At 41.8% G+C, this 22,207-nt stretch overlaps 2 protein-coding genes across 5 annotated transcripts in view; both read right to left on the bottom strand.

Annotated features, from left to right (window-relative positions):
* LOC140910225 (E3 ISG15--protein ligase HERC5-like) overlaps positions 1-8,318 on the bottom strand; it is a 46,447-nt gene extending 38,129 nt beyond the window's left edge. The window contains exons 1-6 of the mRNA XM_073340678.1: positions 7,744-8,318; positions 5,473-5,605; positions 3,959-4,035; positions 2,451-2,672; positions 1,453-1,544; positions 431-561 (exon numbers count right to left, since the gene is read on the bottom strand). Coding sequence (XP_073196779.1) covers positions 431-561; positions 1,453-1,544; positions 2,451-2,672; positions 3,959-4,035; positions 5,473-5,605; positions 7,744-7,996 — 908 coding nt within the window. The 5' untranslated portion in view covers positions 7,997-8,318. The remainder of the gene's footprint in view (positions 1-430; positions 562-1,452; positions 1,545-2,450; positions 2,673-3,958; positions 4,036-5,472; positions 5,606-7,743) is intronic.
* Positions 8,319-12,149: 3,831 nt separating this feature from the next.
* LOC140910224 (probable E3 ubiquitin-protein ligase HERC6) overlaps positions 12,150-22,207 on the bottom strand; it is a 33,957-nt gene continuing 23,899 nt past the window's right edge. For 2 of the 4 annotated variants that reach the window (XM_073340673.1, XM_073340675.1), the window contains 8 exons: positions 22,033-22,194; positions 20,851-20,997; positions 18,664-18,830; positions 16,948-17,014; positions 15,858-15,928; positions 14,371-14,554; positions 14,164-14,266; positions 12,150-13,619 (listed from right to left, as the gene is read on the bottom strand). In XM_073340673.1, coding sequence (XP_073196774.1) covers positions 13,408-13,619; positions 14,164-14,266; positions 14,371-14,554; positions 15,858-15,928; positions 16,948-17,014; positions 18,664-18,830; positions 20,851-20,997; positions 22,033-22,194 — 1,113 coding nt within the window. In that variant the 3' untranslated portion in view covers positions 12,150-13,407. The remainder of the gene's footprint in view (positions 13,620-14,163; positions 14,267-14,370; positions 14,555-15,857; positions 15,929-16,947; positions 17,015-18,663; positions 18,831-20,850; positions 20,998-22,032; positions 22,195-22,207) is intronic. The other 2 variants (XM_073340676.1, XM_073340677.1) reach the window with 1 other exon arrangement.

The following is a 22,207-nucleotide window of genomic DNA, read 5'->3' as shown; positions in this document are numbered from 1 at the left end:
CATTCACAGTTATATTGTAAGGAACCACCATTTTCCCATGTTGTACAGGGATTGACTGGAAATTTTGGTAGATTTCGTCCCTGTTAGGTAACTTGATGGTCTTTTTCTGTTTGACACATGTATATATTCTTCATCACCTGGTGAGAGCAGCCAGGGATTATGGGTACAGTACAATTTTAAAATCTGCTCACTCCATTGGAGCGGGACTTTGTCCTCATGAAGCTCAATGCAGGGCAGGGTCTGTGTGTGGAAAAGTTAATAAATAAAATGTGTGTCTGGTCAATATTCTATCAGCTGTGAGCTGCTAAAATAAGGGGATCTGAAAAAAGTAATTTAGAGATTTTCTTTTCCATCCTCCAGTGCTTCCCAAAAGCTCCGCAAAGTAATCTCTTTGTCATTATAAAGCTTCAAAGGCATTGCCATTTCCTACCTTCCGCATGCTATCTGAGACACCCTTGCTCCAAAGAGCTCAGCCACAATACGAGGTATCAACTCATTCTGGGTGGAGTTGTGACCAAGCTGCCCATAATCTCCAGCTCCAAAGGTACACACCAGCCCATCCTTGGAGAAGGACAAACACTCATAAGGGTCATGTAATCTCAAAATAGCACACACTATTAAAAAATGGTAATTGCCAACTATGGGCCAGATCCCGCGAATGCTTACACAACTTCACTCACATGGATAGTCCTGTTGATTATCCATATAAGACATTAGAGAGACAAGGTGGGTGAGGTAATATCTTCTGTTGGACCAGCTTCTGCTGGCAAAAGAGACAAGCTTTTGAGCAGTTGGTCCAACAGAAGATGTTACCTCACCCACCTTGTCTCTCTAATATCCTGGGACCAACTATACTACATACATGTAAGAACATGCTATAGACCATAGATCAGGGAATGGGTGATGCAAATACAAATGGAATAATGCTAATGTAAGGCCTGATCCTGCATTACCTATACATGTGAGTAACTTTACTCCTGAGAATAGTCCTATTGCTTAAGGGCTTTATTCATGTGAGTAAACCTAGTAAATAAGTTGTTGTTGTTCTCAGTCAGTGAGGACACTATAAAAACCATCAAAAAGTAATAATGTTTGGTCTTCATTGACAGTTTAACTGCGTGTTGTTAACAGTGCCTTGAGACATCCAGTCCCCATGTACTTGGGTTCAAAGTTTCAGCTTCTGCCAGACACTACTGGAATGTCCCTTCGGTTCTTTGATAACCCACGGCTGAATGAGAACAACAACTCATTTAATGTTCTGCAGGAATTTAAGTAGACTATGGTCCTACAAAAAAACTCAAGTTAGCAAGTGCCAGGGGCCAGCTTCACATTCCCATAAATGTAAATATTGCCCATACAGGGAATCAACACTCTAGCAGTTAGTGTATCATCTTTGTTGGACTAAACTTCCCTTGCGCTCTGTGAAGTGAATGAATTCAAATTCAACCAAACCTGTGAGAGAACGGCAGTGTGCTCTCCACCACATGAGATATACACAGTCTTCTTATGTTCTAGGGCTCTAATGTATGAAGGGTAATATTTGTCTGAAAAGAAAAAACACAGTGTCGATTGACAACTTTGGTAAGTCTAAAGCAAATACAGGTCTAGAAAAATACTTATAGCCATCCTTGGAATGACTTCTTAAAAAAAAGCCTTTCCCCTGTATATAGAACTTGCTTACAAGGCTTATTCACCTTCCGTTACAATGCATAATGCTTCATAATACCTTGGCAAGTTTGTTTATTTGGTTGTTTTACATATTTATGTAGTTAGAGCTAGGAATAAAACTTGAGCCAATATTCAAACCTGAGGGCCTTAAATTAGGTTCTTAAATCCATATTTATGCACCTAGATAAGTAGCCTGATTTTCAAAGATGCTGAGCACCTGCAGTTCCCATTGACTTTTGTGGGATTTGTGGGTGTTCAGTACCTCTGGAAATCAGGCCATATATATTTAGCTATGAATTTATGATCCTAGTTTAAAAATCGACCAACATTTCCACATCTGGATATCTAATTTTCCCTCACCTTGTACATATAAAATCTATGGAACAGAAAATTGAAGGAGGGAGGTAAGTATAAGAACATGTACTTCCTTGCTGCAAACTACCGGCAGAGCATAATGCGATCAGGGAGAGAACTCAGAGGCCTGAGCATTTTATGAGCCCATGCTATCTGGGAGGGAGTGTAAAATGATTGATTAGTCCTCTGGAAGTAAAACACCAGACTCCCTTGTTCCAACTGGTTTTTCCATGGGCAGTAGCTGATCAGGGCAAACTAGTAAGTGGAACACCAATCTATCTGCATTTGCTGTTCCCAGAGACATTGTCAGATATCATTGCTCTGATGGTCGTTGACATCCTTAATAGTTTCTGTGTCTGTGTCAAGCTCCTCTGTTAGGAAAATATCCTCCCCACCTAATTTTTATGCTGCTCTGTGTCTTTCCTTACTTTCTGTGTCTCCAAGTCCCAGCTGCCCAAAATCGTTCTTCCCCCATGAGTAAACGGCTCCAGAGAGCGACAGGGCAAGGCTGTGAGTTCCTCCTGCAGCAATCTGAGCCAGTGGGATGCCTCTGAGTTCCTGCACCAGTTGTGGTTTGTGGGTAAAGTCAATCTGGTTCCCCACTCCAAGCTGACCGTGCGAGTTCTGTCCCCAGGTAAAAAGCTCACCACCTTAACACAAGAAAGAGAAAAAAAAACACATGACAGTTTCAAACATACAGGTTTCCACCTAATGGGCCCTCATACTTTCACACCAGGGACCCAAAGATTGAGCCTAACTTCTTTATATATGATTTGAGACCCAGTTAAGACTCAGTAATGGCAGAGACCCTGGATGCCTCAGCACTGGCTTTCAGAGGCCCATAGCGAGGTTAGCCTTGGGAGCAGCTGGAGGAGGTGGTCCCAAACCCAGCCTTCTCTACCTTTGCTCCATAGTGTTTTATCAGTGCATGATTACATTACATCATCACATTATCAAATGATGTCATCACATGCTGATAAAGGTGTCAGGCTGTAAAAAAGCAGTGTTGCCAAAATGGGGACAATAAATCAGTTCAGGACTCGCTGGATCTGGTTCTGATTTGTGAAAATCAAGAGAGTGCCCTAAAGTTGTGATGGGTCGTAACCCTCCCTGCCAATCCGCAATTCATAGACCTTTCATCCATAGATCTCAAAGCATTTTATCGCCCCCATTTTATATATGTGGAAAGAGAGAGAGTAAAGTTCAGTAACTTGTCCAAGGGCACACAGTGACTCACTGGCAGAGTCAGGAATAAACCAAGGATCTCCTTACTCCTAGCCCTATGCTTAGTCTACTTAATGTAGCTGCCCTCTGCTATCTACTAAGGATCCAATCCTGTAATCCCTGCTCTGGAATAGCTTCATCAAAGACATAATGAGTAGCTTTCTTAAACAATTTTAATGGAAAAGTGGCACTTCTATACATTCAGTATTTTAAAAAGTGAAAAACCTGAATGAATAATTTTGACATTTATAGAAATAAATAAATGATTCACACAATTTTAATATGAAGAATGAATTATGGCTCAGAGTAGGAGCTTTTTTTTTATTTCCAGGAACAAGTGACAGAAAGAAATGTGATAGGAAGCAGTATGACAATAGCCCCATTCTCTTTTATCTAATGTTAAATTAACACATTCTGTCATTTGGAGAAAACGAGTATGCGCATTCAGAGAAGAGCGCGATTTGAGATATACAGGTTAACAAATTCATGTAAATATAGTGAGAGTTATATCTGTCCTAGGTATTTACATGGTCCCATAACCACTGGACCACTCTTCCTTTCCGGCCCTTGTGAAAAGAGTTTCCTATCCAGTATTTACCTTTTCATAATAATGCCATTAACTAATTGTGATACTTAAAATTTTAGCTCTTGAGGAGAGGGTTGCAATACTCCGATTTAATAATTTAGAGAAAACTCTAAACAAGGAGAATACCTTTAGACAGTGCCATGGAATGATGGTCCCCACATGCGATTTGGACAATGTATTTGTCTCTTAATTCTTTCAGCAGTCTGGAAAAAAAAACAAAACAACACATGAAGTGCTGTGAATCTAACATAAATTATTCTAATCTTAATCCAAGAAGAGCCTGCTTGAGAATCTATTTTTATCCTGTTCTACCACCTTCAGCACACTTAAATGTTGTATAGTCTTGATTCTAACCTTCTGCCCAGGTGTAGCTTTGCACATTCAGCTGAGCTGATCTTGATTGAGACCAGCGTAAACTAGAGTAGGATCAGGCCTTATATTTACATATTGTTTAAAGTCTGACTGGGGCAAGGTTACAGAACACAACATCACAAAGGTGATGGCAGTGTACTTATGCGCTTCCTGTAGGTCAGTGGGGGAGTCAATTTATACAGTGCAGTCAGATGCTCCATGGTCACTTTGGGCCCCACCCTCACCACACTGAGGAGTACCTCTACTCCACAAGTAGTCCCACTGAGACCAGCGGGGCTCATGGAATAAGGTACTGCTTGATGCTAAGGGAATCTGGTGCTCAGATAGTCCATTTAGTCCGGTGCTATTAACAATCCTCAATTGTCTATTTGTTGCTGAGTTAAAAAAACAAACAAAGTAGGCTCCAAACCTGACTCTGCTCCATTCCCCTCCTTTACAATGGGAGCACCTCTCAGTCCATTGCTGTAGGATGCATTTTTCTGTCATCGTTAGGAGAAACAGGCAGGCAATCACATGCTGCTTGTAAGTACTGCTATCCTCAGACACGTTCAATGCACGACAAGCCTTGTTCCAGCACAGTTGGTCTTTCAGGGCATTGACCATGCTTTCTGTATACACAAAGCTACGCCCTAACTTACCTTTTAGACCCATCTTTTCTTTGGTTGAAAAAAAAAACAAACCAACTCTTTCTTCCCTACGCAAAGGGGAAACATCTCTCCAAAATACCCCCCTATTTCAGTCTCTGCCACTGTGCACCATTGGCCTACTACAACCATTCCCTACTTCCCTTCCCAGTGGCTGGGGCAACAGTGATGGATGCGTTCCTTCTCTTGCCCTGTTATTATTTCAGGACCTCCCTCATCTTTCCTCCTCTGACGACCATTTCATCCTTCTTATCTCTCTCCCTGCTCTCTCTAGCTGGCTGTCAGTTACACTTGGCCCCACATTTCCTGCCCTGACTGATGCTAAGCTGTCCCCTCTCCTCTCAATCAATCATTTACCCTTATTTTGGGCCACTTCAGCCCAGATCTTTCTCCGCTTAAGTTCATTATTTGACCCACAGCTCTGGACCAACTTCCCCCCTTTTTTGGTCACTCTCTGAACTTGTTTCAGAGTAGCAGCCCTGTTTGTCTGTATTCGCAAAAAGAAAAGGAGTACTTGTTGCACCTTAGAGACTAACAAATTTATTTGAGCATAAGCTTTCGTGAGCTACAGCTTGGTCTCACTCTCTAACCACCATCATCATCATCCACTGAGACATTTCCCACCTTATCTTTGACTTATCAGCTGTGGCTGAAATGCTCCGCTCAAAAAGTTTTCCTTCTGAGGTGAGAATGAGCATATATGCTGCTCCACAGTCCAAGGAATGCCCCCTCATGTTCGGTCCTAAAGTCACGTATTCTGCAGAGTAAATCAAGACAGAAACCCACAATCATTTTGAGACATTGAACATATTAAAAGCTACTCAGCAACTTCACTCTCTGTTAATGCATCACAGAATGAGTTTCTGCTCCTCAGCACAAAGCTTTGCACATATGCATGTACTGGTATGTGGCCTCTCTCAGGCACACAATTCTCTCCTAGGTGGCCTGCAGAGCACCCAGATGACCTGGATATAGTAGCATCGCCGTAACAAGGACGAGGCGAGTGAGGCACTTGCCTCGGGCGCGCAAAGCTGAGGGGCACAGAAAACTCCCCGGCAGGCCAGTCACCGCCGCCGTCTTCAGCGGCATTTTGGCGGCGAGGGTCCTTCGAATCGGGCCCCACACTTCGTAATGCCGCCGACATGGACGCAGTCTTATATTCTTGCCTCGGGCGCAAGAATAGCTAGTTACGGCTCTGGTGTGGGCCACAGGTTTCAGGAATGGTCAAACCTTACTCCTCCCCCCTCCACGTGGTGGTGTTTGTACACCCACTGTCCGAGCCTCCACAACTTCCCATAGAGAAAGAAACACTTGCAGAGCTCAGTTCTGTGGCTTATGGAACCCACGCAGGACCACTTCGCTTCCAGTCTCCCAAATGCAGTGGAATGTGGCTTGACTAATAATAAATTATGATCGGATTTTCAGAGGTGCTGAGCACCCAGATCTCCTTCAGCAAGAGCTGTGAGTGCTCAGTTCTTCTGAAAGTCAGCCCAGCGGATTATTACAAATGAAGGAGAGTTTTAAACCACTCTAAGTTGCTTGCCACTATTTTTTCTGGCTGTTTGTCTTTATTGCACATCCCTGGGTCTAGACAATGGAAAACAAACTAGTCAGTTTCACTGTTGTATTTTGTCTGTCTGGATCTCATGCCTGCTGGGGTTCACCGTCCTGGAGGGAAAGGGTTACATCCATAAATTAAAACCTGTATTAGTGCAACAGCAAAAGAAATCATCAAAGCATTTCTGGTCAGCTTAGATTTTGTAACTCTTCTTCTTCTTCAACAGTATCAAAAAGGGAGGCAAAAATTAGCCACCGTCCCTTTAAATTAGATTTTTCTACCCTATAGGTCCCCTTCTCACAGACTCTATTCCATTACCAAAGTAGAAGTGTCCCACTAAAGCCCTTGAACTTCATTCTTATTAGACTTGGACTCCTGCACACAGGAGTTTGTGTTTGTTTGTTCTTTTCCTTCCAAAGAAATCTGCTCAGAAGGGTGAAAAGGGGAATATGATTACGCTGGGACCTAACCAAGTCAATAGTTTTTATCTAAAATTGGGCTTTAGTGCAGAAGCTTTAACATTCACAGTATATAACAGAATCTCAGATACCAGTAAGTGCGCATCAGATCTTTACACCATTTTACTAATCTGTGCCTTCATTTGCCTTATCACGTAGACGTTACTATGCCATAAGTTATGGTCCTCTCATTCAAATTTATCTTAAACTAAATCAACATGAAACCAGTGATTAGGGCTTACATTTACATGCCCAAGGCACTCAGATCACTGAAAAGTCAAGGAGAGTCAAGTATCTATAATAACAACAAAATTCCCATTTTTTGGCCTCCTGCACTTCACCCAACATTGCCTGGCAGCTGCAGGCAGCCTGACAAGCCCCTGAGTAATGTTCCGCACAGCCTCTGGAATGGAAACCGAAACTGGTCCTTGGCACCACAGAGAAAGGAAACTGCTCTAGTGAGAAGAGAAGAGAAGGGAAGAAATAAGAGTGGCAGCAGGGACCTGGGAATTGGACTTCTGAACAGCAAGAGTAGGCAAATCACAAACCACTTGGAGTTTCCTGTGAAAAATCAACCTAAGTCCTAAATTACCTTGGTCTCCTGTGATAAGTTTAATGTAAAGAGAAAGAATATAAACATATTAATGCACTGTAAAATCAATGTATTACAGAATCACAGCAGGGGCACCTTCCATTTCTATCACACATTTAACTCTAAAGGGGTTAGATCTGGGTACAGGACAACAAAAAAGAAAATGTCTTATATTGGTCCAGATTCTAAGCTGCTGGAAAGCAGCGCAGCTCCCTGACATCTCTGGAGCTATGGCAGTTTACACCAGATCAAAACCTGGTCCTTGAGTTTGAAAAACAAATACTCACCCGGTTTTCTGTGTTCACCCTCTTTGTCAAAAATGAGAATGCTCCCATTTCTCTCCACGACAGCTAGGGAGCTCTCTTTGCAGTTTATCTGGCTGATTTCTTGGGGGTGCTTCTTGAAGAAGTTGGGGTGGCAGTTTGATTTTGGGACCAACAACAACGCTGAGGATGTTGCTCCTGCTGGTTGAGGAGGTGGTGACAATAAACTCATTTGGCTGCTGGTTTGTTGCCTGCCTGTCGGGCTGTCCCTTGGCATTTTGTTAGATATGCTCTTATTCTCCAGCTGTATTCAGCACGCCAGAGAAAGCCAGCCAAGACACGCTGTACTGTGCAAACAGCTCCGGATGTAGCCAAAAAAACAGCTGATAAACACAAAATCCACTGGGATCCACGTTGGAAAGGATACGCCTGTCTCTCAGCTTTTGCTTGTGGCAGTAACTGGAGAGAGGCAAGGGTTTTTACTCTTTAAAGAGTTGCCAAAGGAAAACAGAACCAGGCAGCCTGCGGATTGTTTAGCCCATAAAAGTTCCCTGCATGACCGAAGCTCTTGGCCGATGCCACCGTGAGCGCGATCGCGAGTGGGGAGAAGGGCAGAGGCTACAGGTTTAAATCCCCACGAATGGCTCCGCCCCTCTGCCTGCGGTGAGAGGGAGAGACTCAGGGGAGGTGTGGCCTTTGCAGGAAATCGAAAGTCGGCTCCCTCCCCAAGCCCGCTCCCTCGCGCAGGGAGGAGGGGCGCTTGAGCTTGCACGTCCCCGACAAAGGCAGCAAGGTGTCAGGCAATTAAAAGAGAAAAATGTCGAGCCACCTCCATTGCCTTGCAGGAAACCCTTGAGGCAGAGTTTCTTTAGCCGGGTGACTGAGCGGATGCAATTCACGGTCTCCAGCAGAGACAACAAATCTAGGGCGGCAACGACTCAGTGACCGGCGTTGTGTCAGACAACGCAGCCCTTTCGGAGCACCCTGGGGAGGAGGGGTTTGGGGGCCAAAAACAGAGAACGGGGTGCTCTCATATCTCGTGCCAGATATTATCGCACCTGGCAGAGGAACTGGAGATGTTTAGCTCCTCCCAGATTTCTTTTACCCCCGGTACATCCCATAAAGTTGTAGTAGAGGAGTCAGTATTTGTATTTTCTTTTAACCAGTTGGTAATGGAGGTTTAATCATGGAAAGAAATGTAGGGTCTCGAAGCAGATGTGTGTTTAACTTCCATCTCGAGGGTCCTGTAGCACTATAACCAAGAGCTAGGTGAAAGGAAAATTGGCGGGTGATCAGAGATGATAATATTACTGATTTACACCTTTACAAGATAGCACCTGAGGGATCAGAGAAAAAATCTAATCTGGAATAGGAGGCATGAACCATAGAGAAATGTGTATTTATGCTTTGTAGGATGCTTCAATCTCCAAACATCCATTTGTCCACTATCCTTCAGCAGGGGTAATGGATAGTTTGCAAAGGCCTGAGATTTTTGCTTAGAGATTTGTCTACAATATCAACCAAGACATCATTCCAATCTGCTCCTGGTACCACTCGGACATCAGTTCTGTTGGAAATAATGTCTGTTTTTTCTGCAATAAAGGGTGCATTCTCACCCCTAGGATTACATACACTCCCCCAAATTAATCTTTTAGCATTGAAAATGCCTTCAATTATTATGTATCTGCCTTCTGGAGCCACTCATGACAGAAAGAAAAGGAGTACTTGTGGCACCTTAGAGACTAACCAATTTATTTGAGCATAAGCTTTTCGTGAGCTACAGCTCACTTCATCGGATTCATGACAGAATACATTGAAAAATGAGGTTCTTGTGGATTAATATCACTACTTTCCTTCATCTGGAGTTGAAAAAGGAGTGATATTCATGTTCCCCCTCAGTTTTTTAATTCTGTCTGCATCTTTATTCCTTAAACGGGTCTCCTGAAGAAAAGTGTCTCAAAGTTTTGCTTCTCCTGGGGAGTTCATTATACCACTGTGCATTCCAGGAACAAAACTTTAAAAAGAGCTCGTGAAAAATCAGTGACTGTTCAGCTGCTAGTTGATGCCCAATAGATTGACAGCCTCCAAGTACCTCTCCATAAAAACAAAACAAAAACATCCCATACTACCCTCCATCCCTGTAACAGTCCAGATTTCCGATATGGGCATGTCCAGATTCTAGGCAGTGTATGCCTGCACCGACCCTCCCTTCCCCCACACACAATACAAATTAAGAATCCCCCAGAAATATACCTGTATTTACCAAAATACCTACATGTGCCAAGATCACGCTGGTAGCGAGATCTAGGCTTGATTCCCGTTGTATTTGCCAAGCATCCAATGGGATATTGAAGTATTTCACAGAGTCTGTCAACTTCATTATGAAGATCACAGTCTATCTGAGGCTGTATTTAATATCTGACCCCCTAAGAGCTCATTTGATGCCATTAAATGCTGCTGTCTTAGTTAAATTTGCAGAGAAGTCTGGACACAAAGAAAATTTAAAATCCCTATACCCTAGTCCCTTTTTGCCTAGCAGCAGACATCAACTTAGTCATTAAATCTTAGCAATTTAAAGAGTTATTATTGTTCTCTCTCCTTCTGGCCCCTATCACTTGATGGGCACTTTCAATCTCCACTAACTCAGAGAGCATGGTCTGGAGAAAACTAATCATGTTTTTCCTTCCAGCCCTTCAGAGATGCCCAGTAACCACAAATTATTCCTGCATGATTGGTTTTCAAGATCTTCTTGTTTCTCCTCAAGACTGGTTAGTCTGTGCCTTAAGGAAGCATTCTCTGTTCTAACTTCCTCCAGTTCTATGGCAGTTTTTCATAGTTCATTATCTAAATAGGTGAAACAAGCTTTGACTTCTCCTGGATCTTTAGAGAGCTCATGTATATCTTGAGATAAAGGATCAAATATGGTAGTTTGAAAGTTCTTCAGAGCTGCCGAGTTGTGTGAAAGAGGCTGCTTCATTTCCTCAGCCTTCTTTCTTTGGAGACAGGCTTGGGTTATTTGGTGTTTCTATTTTTCCCAGCAGAATCCATAAAAACACAACAAAAAGGGTCCCCCTTGTTTAATTAGTACATTTCTGACAGAAAGTTATTGTGTAGGTATCCATGAGCCCTTAATTGACAAGGATTAGCATGCGGGGATTTAGGAGACCTGGAGTCGGGCAGCCATCTTCTCTACAGGTCAAGTGAACCCCCCCCCCCCCCCCAAGATGAACATTCTCATGGATGAAAACTTACTCCACTGACACACCTGTTCTCTACCCCGAGCCAACTTCTGAAGGATGGCAGAGACTTGACTTAGAAAATACAGCCTCTGGGCCAGAGCAGAACACACAAACGGATGCTGTTTTTGAGTTGTTTCTCTATCACTGTTCAGAAACAAGACCAGGCCAGAGAACAAGGTTGGGGGGAAGAAGTGTGTGCGTGTGTGTGTATGCATGTGCACGTGTGTGTGCATGATATAACTCTGAGAGGTTTCTCTCATCCATCTGAATTTGCATTTCTTCCCACCTCCACCTGTCAGTCCTGGAGTTGCAGTTTATGAAGGATGCATTCTCCCACTGATTCTCAGCCTCAGTCGAGTGAAGAGCAATTTTTAACAGTTGTCTCTCACCCATCAGAAAATGCCACCCTTCTGCAAACAAAGAGAATGTTGTGTTGACTATTAAACTTTAAGAGTACAAGCAACACAAGTAGTAATGCCTGTAGTTAAGGTTTGCTTAACACTATAATGATATAACTTCCAGTTTTCAGAAGATAAACTTTAACCTTTAGGGCTGAAATTTTCCATGCTTTGTGCCTACCTCAGGTGAAACTTTTTTGGAAAGTCTGATCAAAAACAGTTCATCCACTTGTAGGAATGAGGTCAATGAACAATATGTGAATATTGAGTTTTCCTGCTTTTTCTTTTAAACAGTTTTTAGCCCTCAGGGTAGGGAGCAGTTAACAGACGTAGAAGAGGTGATGTTGTGCCTTTTCATAAAGTGAAAATGTATCTATTTCACTTAATTATACATCATAGAACACTGCCATTTGTGTATCCGCAATAGGAGTTTGTCCATTATTTCTAGAAGTTCAAGATCTAGTCAAACTGCACATTTTTTACTAAGCCTCCTGCATCATTTCTAAGTGACTATGTGAGTGGAAATAAACGGGGGGTACTCATGTGATTAAAGTTAGGCAGGTGCTTAAATATCTTGCTGAGTCTGGGACCAAGCAGGAAGCGTGACTACTTCCACTCTCCTGTATATTCTTTTCCATTCCTAATCCCTTTATTTTCCTGAGATGTCCATCATACATAAAATAGTGTCAGGTCATTCAATCCCTTTTTTCGCTAGAGTAATATCAACAGGACCAGATGATTGACTTCTTTACTAATAAAGACAATGTGAAGAATGAAGGAAATAAAAGCGGGTTACAATTTTATTTGACATGACTTTCATTAGCAAACTACATGCAACTAGCAGTCAGATCAAGGAAATCAGAATTCTGTGCTGCTAAATACTAAGAACAAAAAGGCCATGTAATGCAATTTCTTTCTAAGTAGATCTCATTGATTTCAATGGGGAGTTCTATTTAAACATCAGTGATATAATGTGGACCTAAAAGTTTACATTGTCTTTATCTAAATACAGTACAAACACCATTCTATGCAAAAATATTATAGGACTTTATCCCATCAAATGTATTTTCTTCATTAACATTCTTTTCACCCTGCTCACCCAACTACCAAATAGGTCAGAATTATTCACATGCAATTTCACTCTTACTACATTGTATTGAATAGTGTTTGCAAGTTGCTAACATCAAAATGAGGCTAGAGAATTTTACCTCCTTAAGACACTGCCAAAAAAAGAGGAGGTCAAAATTGCTTCAATAACTGGCAGAGTTGTCATGAAGCTAGTGAAATTTGACAAACAACGAAAGTTAAGGTTATAAACTGGAACTCACTGTTTGATCTGCTGCATGCAGTAAACGGGCTATAATTTCGTATTAGGTTGAAAACTGAGAAAATAATTCCTTGGACACTGATATTTTATATTTTTCTTTTAAGTTGTCTTTTAATACAATGCAGGCTTAAGAATACTTGATCGTAACGTATACGACTAGTCTCTATTCTTCCCATAAACTTCAAGACAATATTTTATGGAGTTTCTAATACAAAAATGTATACTCTGAAGGGTTAGAGTGTTTTTTTAATTTGAGATTTAAGTGATATAACAGTAATTTAATATAGTTTGGTGATTAGATGCTTTTAATACGGGGCAGTTCAATTCTCATCCTATAGCACTGCAGTTTTGGACTAGTGTTAGAGTATGCCATAGTTTTGGTTATAAACCCTATTTTAGGTTAGGCTCTTCATTTCTCAGCTTTGGTGAGGCTCAGTCAAACTATTACACTTACATAGATATTATTTGGGTTTAATCAGTTTCTTCACGTGAGACCCTAAATAATTCTGACACTCCTGAACAAGGGTGTTTGGGAACTGAAGCTGAAGATTTAAAACAAAACAAAAATGGGTTGGTTTGTTTTTGTAAGTGGTGTGTAAATTATTCCAAAGTTTTTCTCCTGTATCGGGCCTGATGCCAATGGGAATTTTGGTCAGAAAGAAATCCAGAATAAAGAGACTAGGGAGCATTTTTGTTTCTGATGCATGTTGTGCATATTTGTGACTCAATTTTTGCCAAACCCCCGATTGTTATCGATCGCTAGAAGAAGCTTCTCCCGGAGTCTTTCTATTGTAGAATACTGTGGGAGGATCAGGATGTGAAAGCAGGTCTGTGCTTCAGGGATGTGATCTTCAGACATAGACACGTGTGAATTGAACTTTATCTTTATACAGTCCATTCCCATTACAGGGATCCGGTCACTTCCTGTGAGAAACACTACAGAGCAGAACAGAATTAGATTTCAGCTGGAAGAAGAGTTAGAAGTATGTATTTCAAGTTATCTTTTATAAAGTGATAGGCATTGAAGGAATATTTACTATAGCACATTTCATATAAACTTATCTCCAATAATGCTTTTCAGAATGGTACAGTTTCAGAATGATATTCAAATTATTTATACAGCCCCATAGGCATGAATAGTGCTTTAAGGCCAAACAGATAAACAAAGTCCCTGCAGTTGAGATGCTTACAGTCTAAGGCCTTGATCCTACAAACGCTGCACATATGTATAGTCTCATTGACATCAGTGGTGCTAAACACACACATAGCCTGATCCAAAGGCTGCTGAAGTCAATGGGAGTATTTCGTCAGAAGTCATTTTTACTGCACAGAATCTTTGGGCACTGTACACCTTGGGACAGACTTTGTAGAACCCCAGAGGAGTCAATTCTGCTCCAAGGAAGAGTGGCTCATGGTAACTACTCTATTTTGAAAGATTTTGGGAGAAATAAACTCATCTGTTGGTGGACATGATACTCACAGAGAAAGCCCTTCTTCTTTGCCACTGTGAGCTCATGGAAAACCTTCCAGAACATTTTGATGGTGGGGTGTGATGGAGTGTACATTCCCCAGTAGACTGCATTCTTCAAAATAGAACAAAGGAAAAATGTTTACTCTAAAGAAGTGAAACTCAGTGGATAAATCAGAATAATATTGGAGAAGATTCTTTCCCCTGTTCCCTTCACACCTGTTCAAATTTGTTCCAGTCATAATTAGCATTTCCAATTGCCACCTCCATCAGTTCTTGAGGCTGGAAGAATCTGAGTATCTCTCTGTCCAGGACTTTGTAAAATCCCCTCTTGAACTCCTCATAAACCACCTCCACAGATTTGTTGAAGACGTAATCCACATACTTGTTGACAAAGTCCTTCCTTCACAGAAGCAAAGAGAGATGTTGTTTCGCTCACACACAATATTGTTCTCTTCATACACATAGGACAGTAAATATATTTTCCTGGTCACCTTGCTCCTCACCTCACAGAAATACAATAGTAATAAGAATAGCTTTTATTCAGATACAGTTTGACACACAATTTTTCCTGTAATTTTTTTTTAAAAGTATTTTTCTCCTTATTATTAGAATTAAACTGACTGACATTCCTTTGACACTAAGGAAGAGGGAAATGTTCATTTAATGGCTCAGATAATAGTTTCAAAAGGTGGTTATAATAGAAAAGTTTCTACTGAGGTTCTAAAAAGAACTAGGTGAGTTCATGCAGGATAGCTCCTTCAATGGCTGTTAGCCAATATGACCAGGGATGCAACCCCAGCCTCCAGGTATCCCTAAGCCTCTGACTGCCAGATCCTGGGACTGGACGACAGGAGATGGATCACCTGATGATCACTTGTTCTGTTCATTCTCTCTGGGGCTCCTGCCATTGGCCACTGTCAGAAGACAGGATACTGGATAAGCTGGATCTTTGGTCTGATCCAGTATGGCCGTTCTTCTGTTTTGTATCCCAGGGGTAGGAATTACTTTAGAATCTGACCCTCCAAACATTTATTGCTTACTACTGCGAACTATCCCACTGAAATCATGATAGTCCCAGTGACTACTCATGACAGTAAGAGCTACACTCAGTACTAAGTATTCACAGCATCTGGCCCCGAGTTTGTAACAAAATGGCAAAAACTTCATTAGGGATTGTGTCCTCATCGGGACCCTGAAGTGGGTAAAGTTGCAACAAGTGCCTTTAGACTGCTCGTTTCTAGGGAGAGAGTCCCGGTATCATGCAATTGCACACACACATTGGGGGAAATGTTGGTGAGGCTCTCACAGACACGTGCCAAAGGAGGAGTTGTTTTAAATCAGCTCATCAGGTGACAAGTCAGGGGCTCACATAACCTCAATAGGGAGAGGAGTCTGGGACTGAAAAAGGAGACACATGGTCACTCCCAGCCTTCCACACAGAGAGGATGGTGAGATGGACAGAGGCTAGCTCAGGTATCTATACAGGGGTGTTTGTAAGTGTTAATCTTTTCCTGTACCTTCCACCTTATCCCTGCTCTCCCAGCTAGGAGGATTTGCCTCATTATCATTGGCATGTAGGTACTGAGAACTGCAGTACTTAAAAGGACACTATTGTAAAGAGCTGGACAGTTGCTCTGTCTCTGAGGCCTGGCTGTGAAAGCCCCACCAGTTAGAATTAAATAAACCAATCTGCATTAAGATACTTGTTTTTGTTGTTCACAGCTATGGAACTGCCATCTGGAATCAGGTCTACTTCCTTGTTGTCCCACGACACCTGAAACCATTAAAACATTCTTGTGAGAAGAGGCAACAATCCAGGCAACCTTCTCTCCATTAAATAATTCCCTACTAAGGTACTTGAAATCAGTATGGCTGCAAAGTTCTTACTGGTGTTGTGCATGTTACAGAAACCTTTAATTCAATCACCTTCAAAACTGCATTATAGTGGCAAGAGAGAATGAGGTGCCTGGTGCAAATGTGACCACAATTTCAGTAACTTCCCATAGCTGTTACATGGGTGTGTCAGTAATGTGCACAGGTAGGAGTCTTATGTGTCATTTTCAGATGGGTATGTTTCTCAGCATTAAAGAAAATATGAAGATTTTTGTCCTCTTTTTTGGCTTTCCCCATCTCCCCTTCAAGCCCAGGTCTTCTCTATCATACACAGAGCTTTTGCTCATTGACTGACAGGATAGAATGGGCTAAATTCAGCACCAGTGAGGTCCATGGAATTGCATTTGCTTACAACAAGTCGAGATCTGGCCCACTGTGATTGGAAGAGACCAGCCTCAGAGCCAAAGGGCTCGTCACTCCAGTAAGAGGCCATGCTAATCAAAACAAAATCAGTTCGTTCCTACAAGTATCTTATTTAAAGTGGGGTTTTCATTTTCAAAGATTGGGAAGCAGGGAAAATAATTTGTGTTGCAGAAGCACGTCGGAGCCCCAGTCACCAGCTAGGACCCCATTGTGCCAGGCACTATACAAACACAGAACAAAAAGATTGCCCCTGCCTCAAAGAGCTGATAAAAAACCATTCCCATAGTGGCTTATTCTGAATTTCCAAAGGGGACAGTCATTGTTTCCTAAACTGGATAGCATGTGGGGGGAAAGAAAGTAATAAGCAACTGCAGTAAGTTCATGAAAAGCTTCTAAATACCACATCAGCAGTGTAAGAGCACCCAATCCACCGTGTGAAGCAAAGAACAACATTTCAAAAGTGACAGCAATTGTAACTACTGTAGTGCACAGCAAATGAAATGGACATGTATCATAATGGCTTCCAGAGGTACTCACACAATAATGTATCTGAAGATTCTCTTCAATATCATCATACTCATAATCTAGAACTGCCTGCAAACTCCTAAAGGGGGTGGGAAGAAAAAAAAAGACAAAAATATACTTATACGCTGTTAGATGACGGACCACATGATAAATTACCCTGCATCGTGAGTAGTGAAATCCCAACCATTTATTACCTATTTGTAGTAACTATGAGCCATTATGTTTAGTAGACAACAATTTAAAAAAACTATTGATTGTTTGTAGATTAAATTATGCTAACCATAGTAGTAAATACTGTAGTTAAACGTATTTCCAGTTGCAAGCAACAAAAAATTGTAAATTCTGCACTCATGGGTAGACGAACGTAATACATGTCAGAGACAAAGGCCACCATGAAAAGTTTTGGGCTCAAAAACCAGGAGAAAATCTACACCCACTTCCCCCATCTCTGCTACCGTATGCCACAGAGTTCTGTCCTTCTCATCAATCTGTCTCCCTTCCCTACTGCAGGTCAAGCTGGGAATTTTTTGTTTTCTCAATAACTGTCCAGGAAAAACCTGTATCTCAAGTCTGGTTGTCCCATAAAACATATGGTATTTCAACTTCCTAGAAGTCAAAATGAGTTTTGTTATAAAGCATAAGTTGCTTTGTGTTGCGTCACTTATATGTATGTTTTTATTGTCCAGCGCAATTACCAGTAACTGTAATTTGTCCTTTTATTTATTTATTAACACTGAATCTCTGGGCTTTGATGACAACACAAGCTATTCAGGCTTTGCTCTGTTAGTTATGCTGACATCCTTACAACAGCGCAATGTATGTAATATGTTGTATTTCACAGCTGCCTATGCTGCATTCTCTCCTCCTGTTCCAAACAGACAGCAGAGAAGACGTAACGTATGGCAGGATGTGCAGCTGTCTGGTAGATCTTCACTATTAGGGCTTTGTGTGGCTCATGGTGCTAATGATTCTCTAACATAAAAATGGATCTAGATGTACTCATGAATGCCTCTCCTCCTGTTACAATGCATGACCTTAATGCCCAAATCAAACCACAACCGACAGGAAGGTACAACAAAAATAGGCAAAGCCAGACAGACAACCTGGTACGAGGGTGGCCGAAGTGTGGAATGCTACAGTGTGGCTCACAGCAGCCCTCGTTCTTAATATGGGCCCAGAGAGTGGAGATTATGAGACTGCATATAAAAGTCCATTCGATCAAGACTGCAATCTGCTCTATTTTAAGAGCAACTGTGCTGCTGGCAAATTATTGCCAACGCGAGCCTCACAAAGGCAGCTTGCATGACCCTGACACAGAACTCAAGGACAGAAAAATAACAGAAGGTTTGCTACTCTTATGCTTCCATCTATCTATGTTCTTATATAGCCCGCATTTTACCTCAGTACCTGAATACCTCACATATATTAGCCAATTTATCCTCACAATCCCTTTGTAGGGAAATGTTAATCCCATTTTGCAGACACGAAACTGAGGCAGAGAATGTAAGTGACTTGCCCAAAGTCACACACAGGAAATCAGTGGGAGAGCTGGAAACGGAACCCTACCTCAAGTCCCAGGTCAGTGTCTGAACCACAAGACGAACCTTTCTCTACTCTACAGACAATATAGTGAAAGCCAACAAACTATCCAGCCCATTCATATACATGTGGGTATATGCACACACTCCTTTAGAGATCCAGCTGGAACCAATAGCTGAAATCACTTACTTCCCTACCACAGGACTCAGCTCTTTCAAATCTTCGAGCGAAGGCTTCTTATCCAGAAGTTTCTTAAAAATAGCGAGTGGGAAAGGGATGAAGGCAATGATCCTATTGAACAGGGAGAGCCCACACAGGACCCCAAAGAGGAAATACTTTTTCTTCTCTACTGAAGACTGGAAAAAAAACAAGCGTTGCAAAATTATAACTGGAGAACCAAGTAAGTAGTAGGTCATGGAACAGAAAAAACTAAACAAGCCAGAATAGAGAGATTGGAAAGACAAAATTTACAGTAAATCTTTTGGTTCATTTTTGAGCCCTAAAAACGTTAATGACAGAATTTTTTATATTAGTTAAAGGGGCACCATGTCAAGATCAATCGGTGCAAAATGTAACTCCCCCTGCAAATTTTTTAAACATTATTGTTTTGGTAATTAAGAAAAAGCAAAATCATCAGCAACAAAACCTATCAGTCATTAAGAAGAGCTGAAACTATGTTTAAAGAGACCCCACCAGAACCTTCTGATGCTCCCGAAGGCTCCAACCCTGCTCCATTCAAGTCAATGGCAAAACTCCCATTGAAACAGATGGGAGGAGGACAGAACCCTAAGTAGGGGGTGGGACACCTGGAATAAGAGGCCTGCTTCTGTTTTGAAGCCCAATCCAAGATCCACTGAAGTTAGTGAGACTCTTTAAGGAGAACTGAATCAGGCTACTGGTAAAGAGAGGGCATCTGGCAACTTTGGGGCATGCATTAGCCACAGATCTGCCATCAGTGGATTTCATTGTCCTCTTGTGTCTCACTGGGGAATGTGTTAGAGGTCTCACTCTGTGGCTCATCTGCAAAGGACAAGAGTCCGTTTCAGGCCGCCCCGAGCACACATTGGCTCTTTAACTCAAGCTGTAGCAGTTCATGCTTTTAATCCCTGGCGCGTCAGCCAAGATGGTGTCTGACACACTATCACTTCACAGAGTGCAAACCAAAGGCAATTAATGAGCAAAATTATCTTGAAAAGCAGTCTTTTAGACTTAATTTGCTGCATTACATCTTCTCCTTTTTTGTTCACATTTATTTGGAAATCGAGGTGAAGGTATTTACCTTTTTTCTTTCCCCTCCCTGATAAAAATAGATATTGCTGAGCAATAAAACTAAATTTCACAAAGGAGTAAGGACACAGAATTAATTGGGCCACTGCCAGATAAAGTGTACAAAAGCAGCATTTGACCACTTGAAGAGTTCCCACTGATTGTAGGAATTTAATTGTTTTTGACTATGCTCATAGTTAGCCTGGGAGCACCAGTCATTCAGAATTCTAGACCATGGAACTGGTCCCCCATCTGACTGCAGCTCACCTGAACTCTCAGAGATGCACTCTGAGGATCAGTTACAATTTGTTTACTAATGGAAAGTGGTCTGGTTAATTACTGTGGTCAGCCAGGGAATATAGTCTGAGTGGTTAAAGTTCTCTAAATTTATTTCTTAGACAATATTTCTTGTAGGAATACAGGAATTGCCAGACCTGGATCAGAAGTCCCGCTAGTCAGAAGCGGCAAGAACCCCCACAGGAGGTAGAAGTGGTATAATCTGCCTCTCATAAAGATCTCATCCTAATCCCTACTATCTAGAGAATGATGTAAAACATGAGGCATGAGATTTTTATCCCTTTAAAAACTATTATTTGTACTATTATAACTCTGGATAAACTTGTAATCCATATAAATGTCCAGTCCCTTTCTGAATCTCATTAAATTCTTAGCCACAGAGAGCTCCACAGTCTAATTACTCACTGAATGGAAAATTATTTCCTTCAATACTTTTGAGTTTCGTTGAACATCCCCTTGTTCTTGTGTTGTGAGACAACAAAGCTCACTATTTATCATGTATAGAGCATTCATTGATTTATGTGCTTTAATCATGTCCCCTCCTTTCTACGGTAAACAAAGCTAAGTGCCAGTCTTTGAAATCTCTCTACATTCAAATTTTCCCATGCACCTAATCATTCTCTGAACCCTCTCCAATTCCGCAATATAAAACACCCAGGTGGCACAGACCCTCTGCTCTGGAAAATTGCCACAGCCTTCCAAGACCCTCCCCTGCCGACTCCAGCTACCGTGCAGAAGGTAAGGAAGCTTGGAGTCAAAATGCAAATTACTTCGTCGCTTGACCCTGAATGGTTTGAGCAGATTCTGACTTACGCTGGTAGGAAACCACATTGGGGACGCAGGGTCACAATATATGAACATCCCATATTGTGGATTCACCATCTCTTCAAATACATACAGGAAGAATTCTAACGTCACTCCGCCCGCATCCAGGCCCATCAACTCCCCTTCAAATTGCACCTGCAGAAACACAGAGAAAGATGGCTATTCTTTGGGCCGTTGTTCCAAAGTCATTGCAGACTAATATTTCCCCAGAAATGGAACAATCAACTCCACATTCATCCCTTAGTGCTGGAGTCAAACTACTAAGTGCAGTGTATGCATGGCTTTAGGGTCTGAAGTAATCAGCCCTTTCCAAGACCAGAGCAGGAACAACTCTGCAAAGGGATGATTTGGGAAGACTTCATCATTCCTGCTCTTACAAATTGCCATTCTTACCTCTCTTTTGAACTGTGACTCACCTCCTTTCCCTCCTCCACCTCCTGAAAAATGATGTCCACAACACACTGCTACAGTACAAGTTAGGTCTGCTCAGAGACACACTGCTCTCTCTTCTTTTCTCAAGATAAGCTGAAGTTGGCTTTTGAACTCACCAGCCCTCTGAGGTCCCATGACAAAGCAATAGACAAGCCACACCAAGTCAGCCTGCATTCTAATGAAGAACCACAAGCTGTGGTGTCATGCCGATCCAAGGGCAGGAAGTGTTAACAGAGAGGGGTAAATGTTCACGGTCGTGCACATGTAAGACCACAAACCTTGCAGTAATTGATCTTTGTTAATAGGGGGGATCATATGGTTAAAATCTCAAAACCCTGTTTAAAATTTTCAAAGCTGTCGAGGGTGACCAAGTATAAAAATCTGCCTAATGTGTTAAACCGATCCTTGCTAATTGGCTAATTAGGCACCTGTCTTCCGGTGCATGCTAGCTAGAAATGACCAGAAAATGTTTTTTCTTCCATGGAAAATTCTGACTTTTCATCAAAAACAGAAACCAAAATGTTTTTGGGTTTTCACCCAAAAAGTTTTCATTTTTTCCCCCCAACTAAAACATGACGACATTTTTGTGGAAAGCAGGCACTTTTCACAAATAATTTCAGGTAATTGAGAGGCAGTTTAAACAAAAATTTTTCCATCAGCCCTAATTCCAACCAGCTATACAGTTTCTCTAATCTCCCCGGTATTGCTAAGTAGGAAGAACATGACGGGGCACCATACCAACAACTGCTTTTTCAGGACACTGTCCTCCACCAGACTTAGTTTACGTAAAGTATCTTCAACCAGGTTGCTGCGTTTAACTAGCAGAGGAAAAACAGGCAACGCAGGAAGCTCACTCTCTCTCAGCCGTTCATTCTGTGTCAGTATGAACTGGGCTTCTGCCTTCACACCGTAA

This window comes from Lepidochelys kempii, chromosome 4 (assembly GCF_965140265.1).
Source record: "Lepidochelys kempii isolate rLepKem1 chromosome 4, rLepKem1.hap2, whole genome shotgun sequence".
Classification (NCBI taxonomy): Eukaryota; Metazoa; Chordata; order Testudines; family Cheloniidae; genus Lepidochelys; species Lepidochelys kempii.
This window is presented reverse-complemented; position numbering and strand designations above follow the sequence as displayed.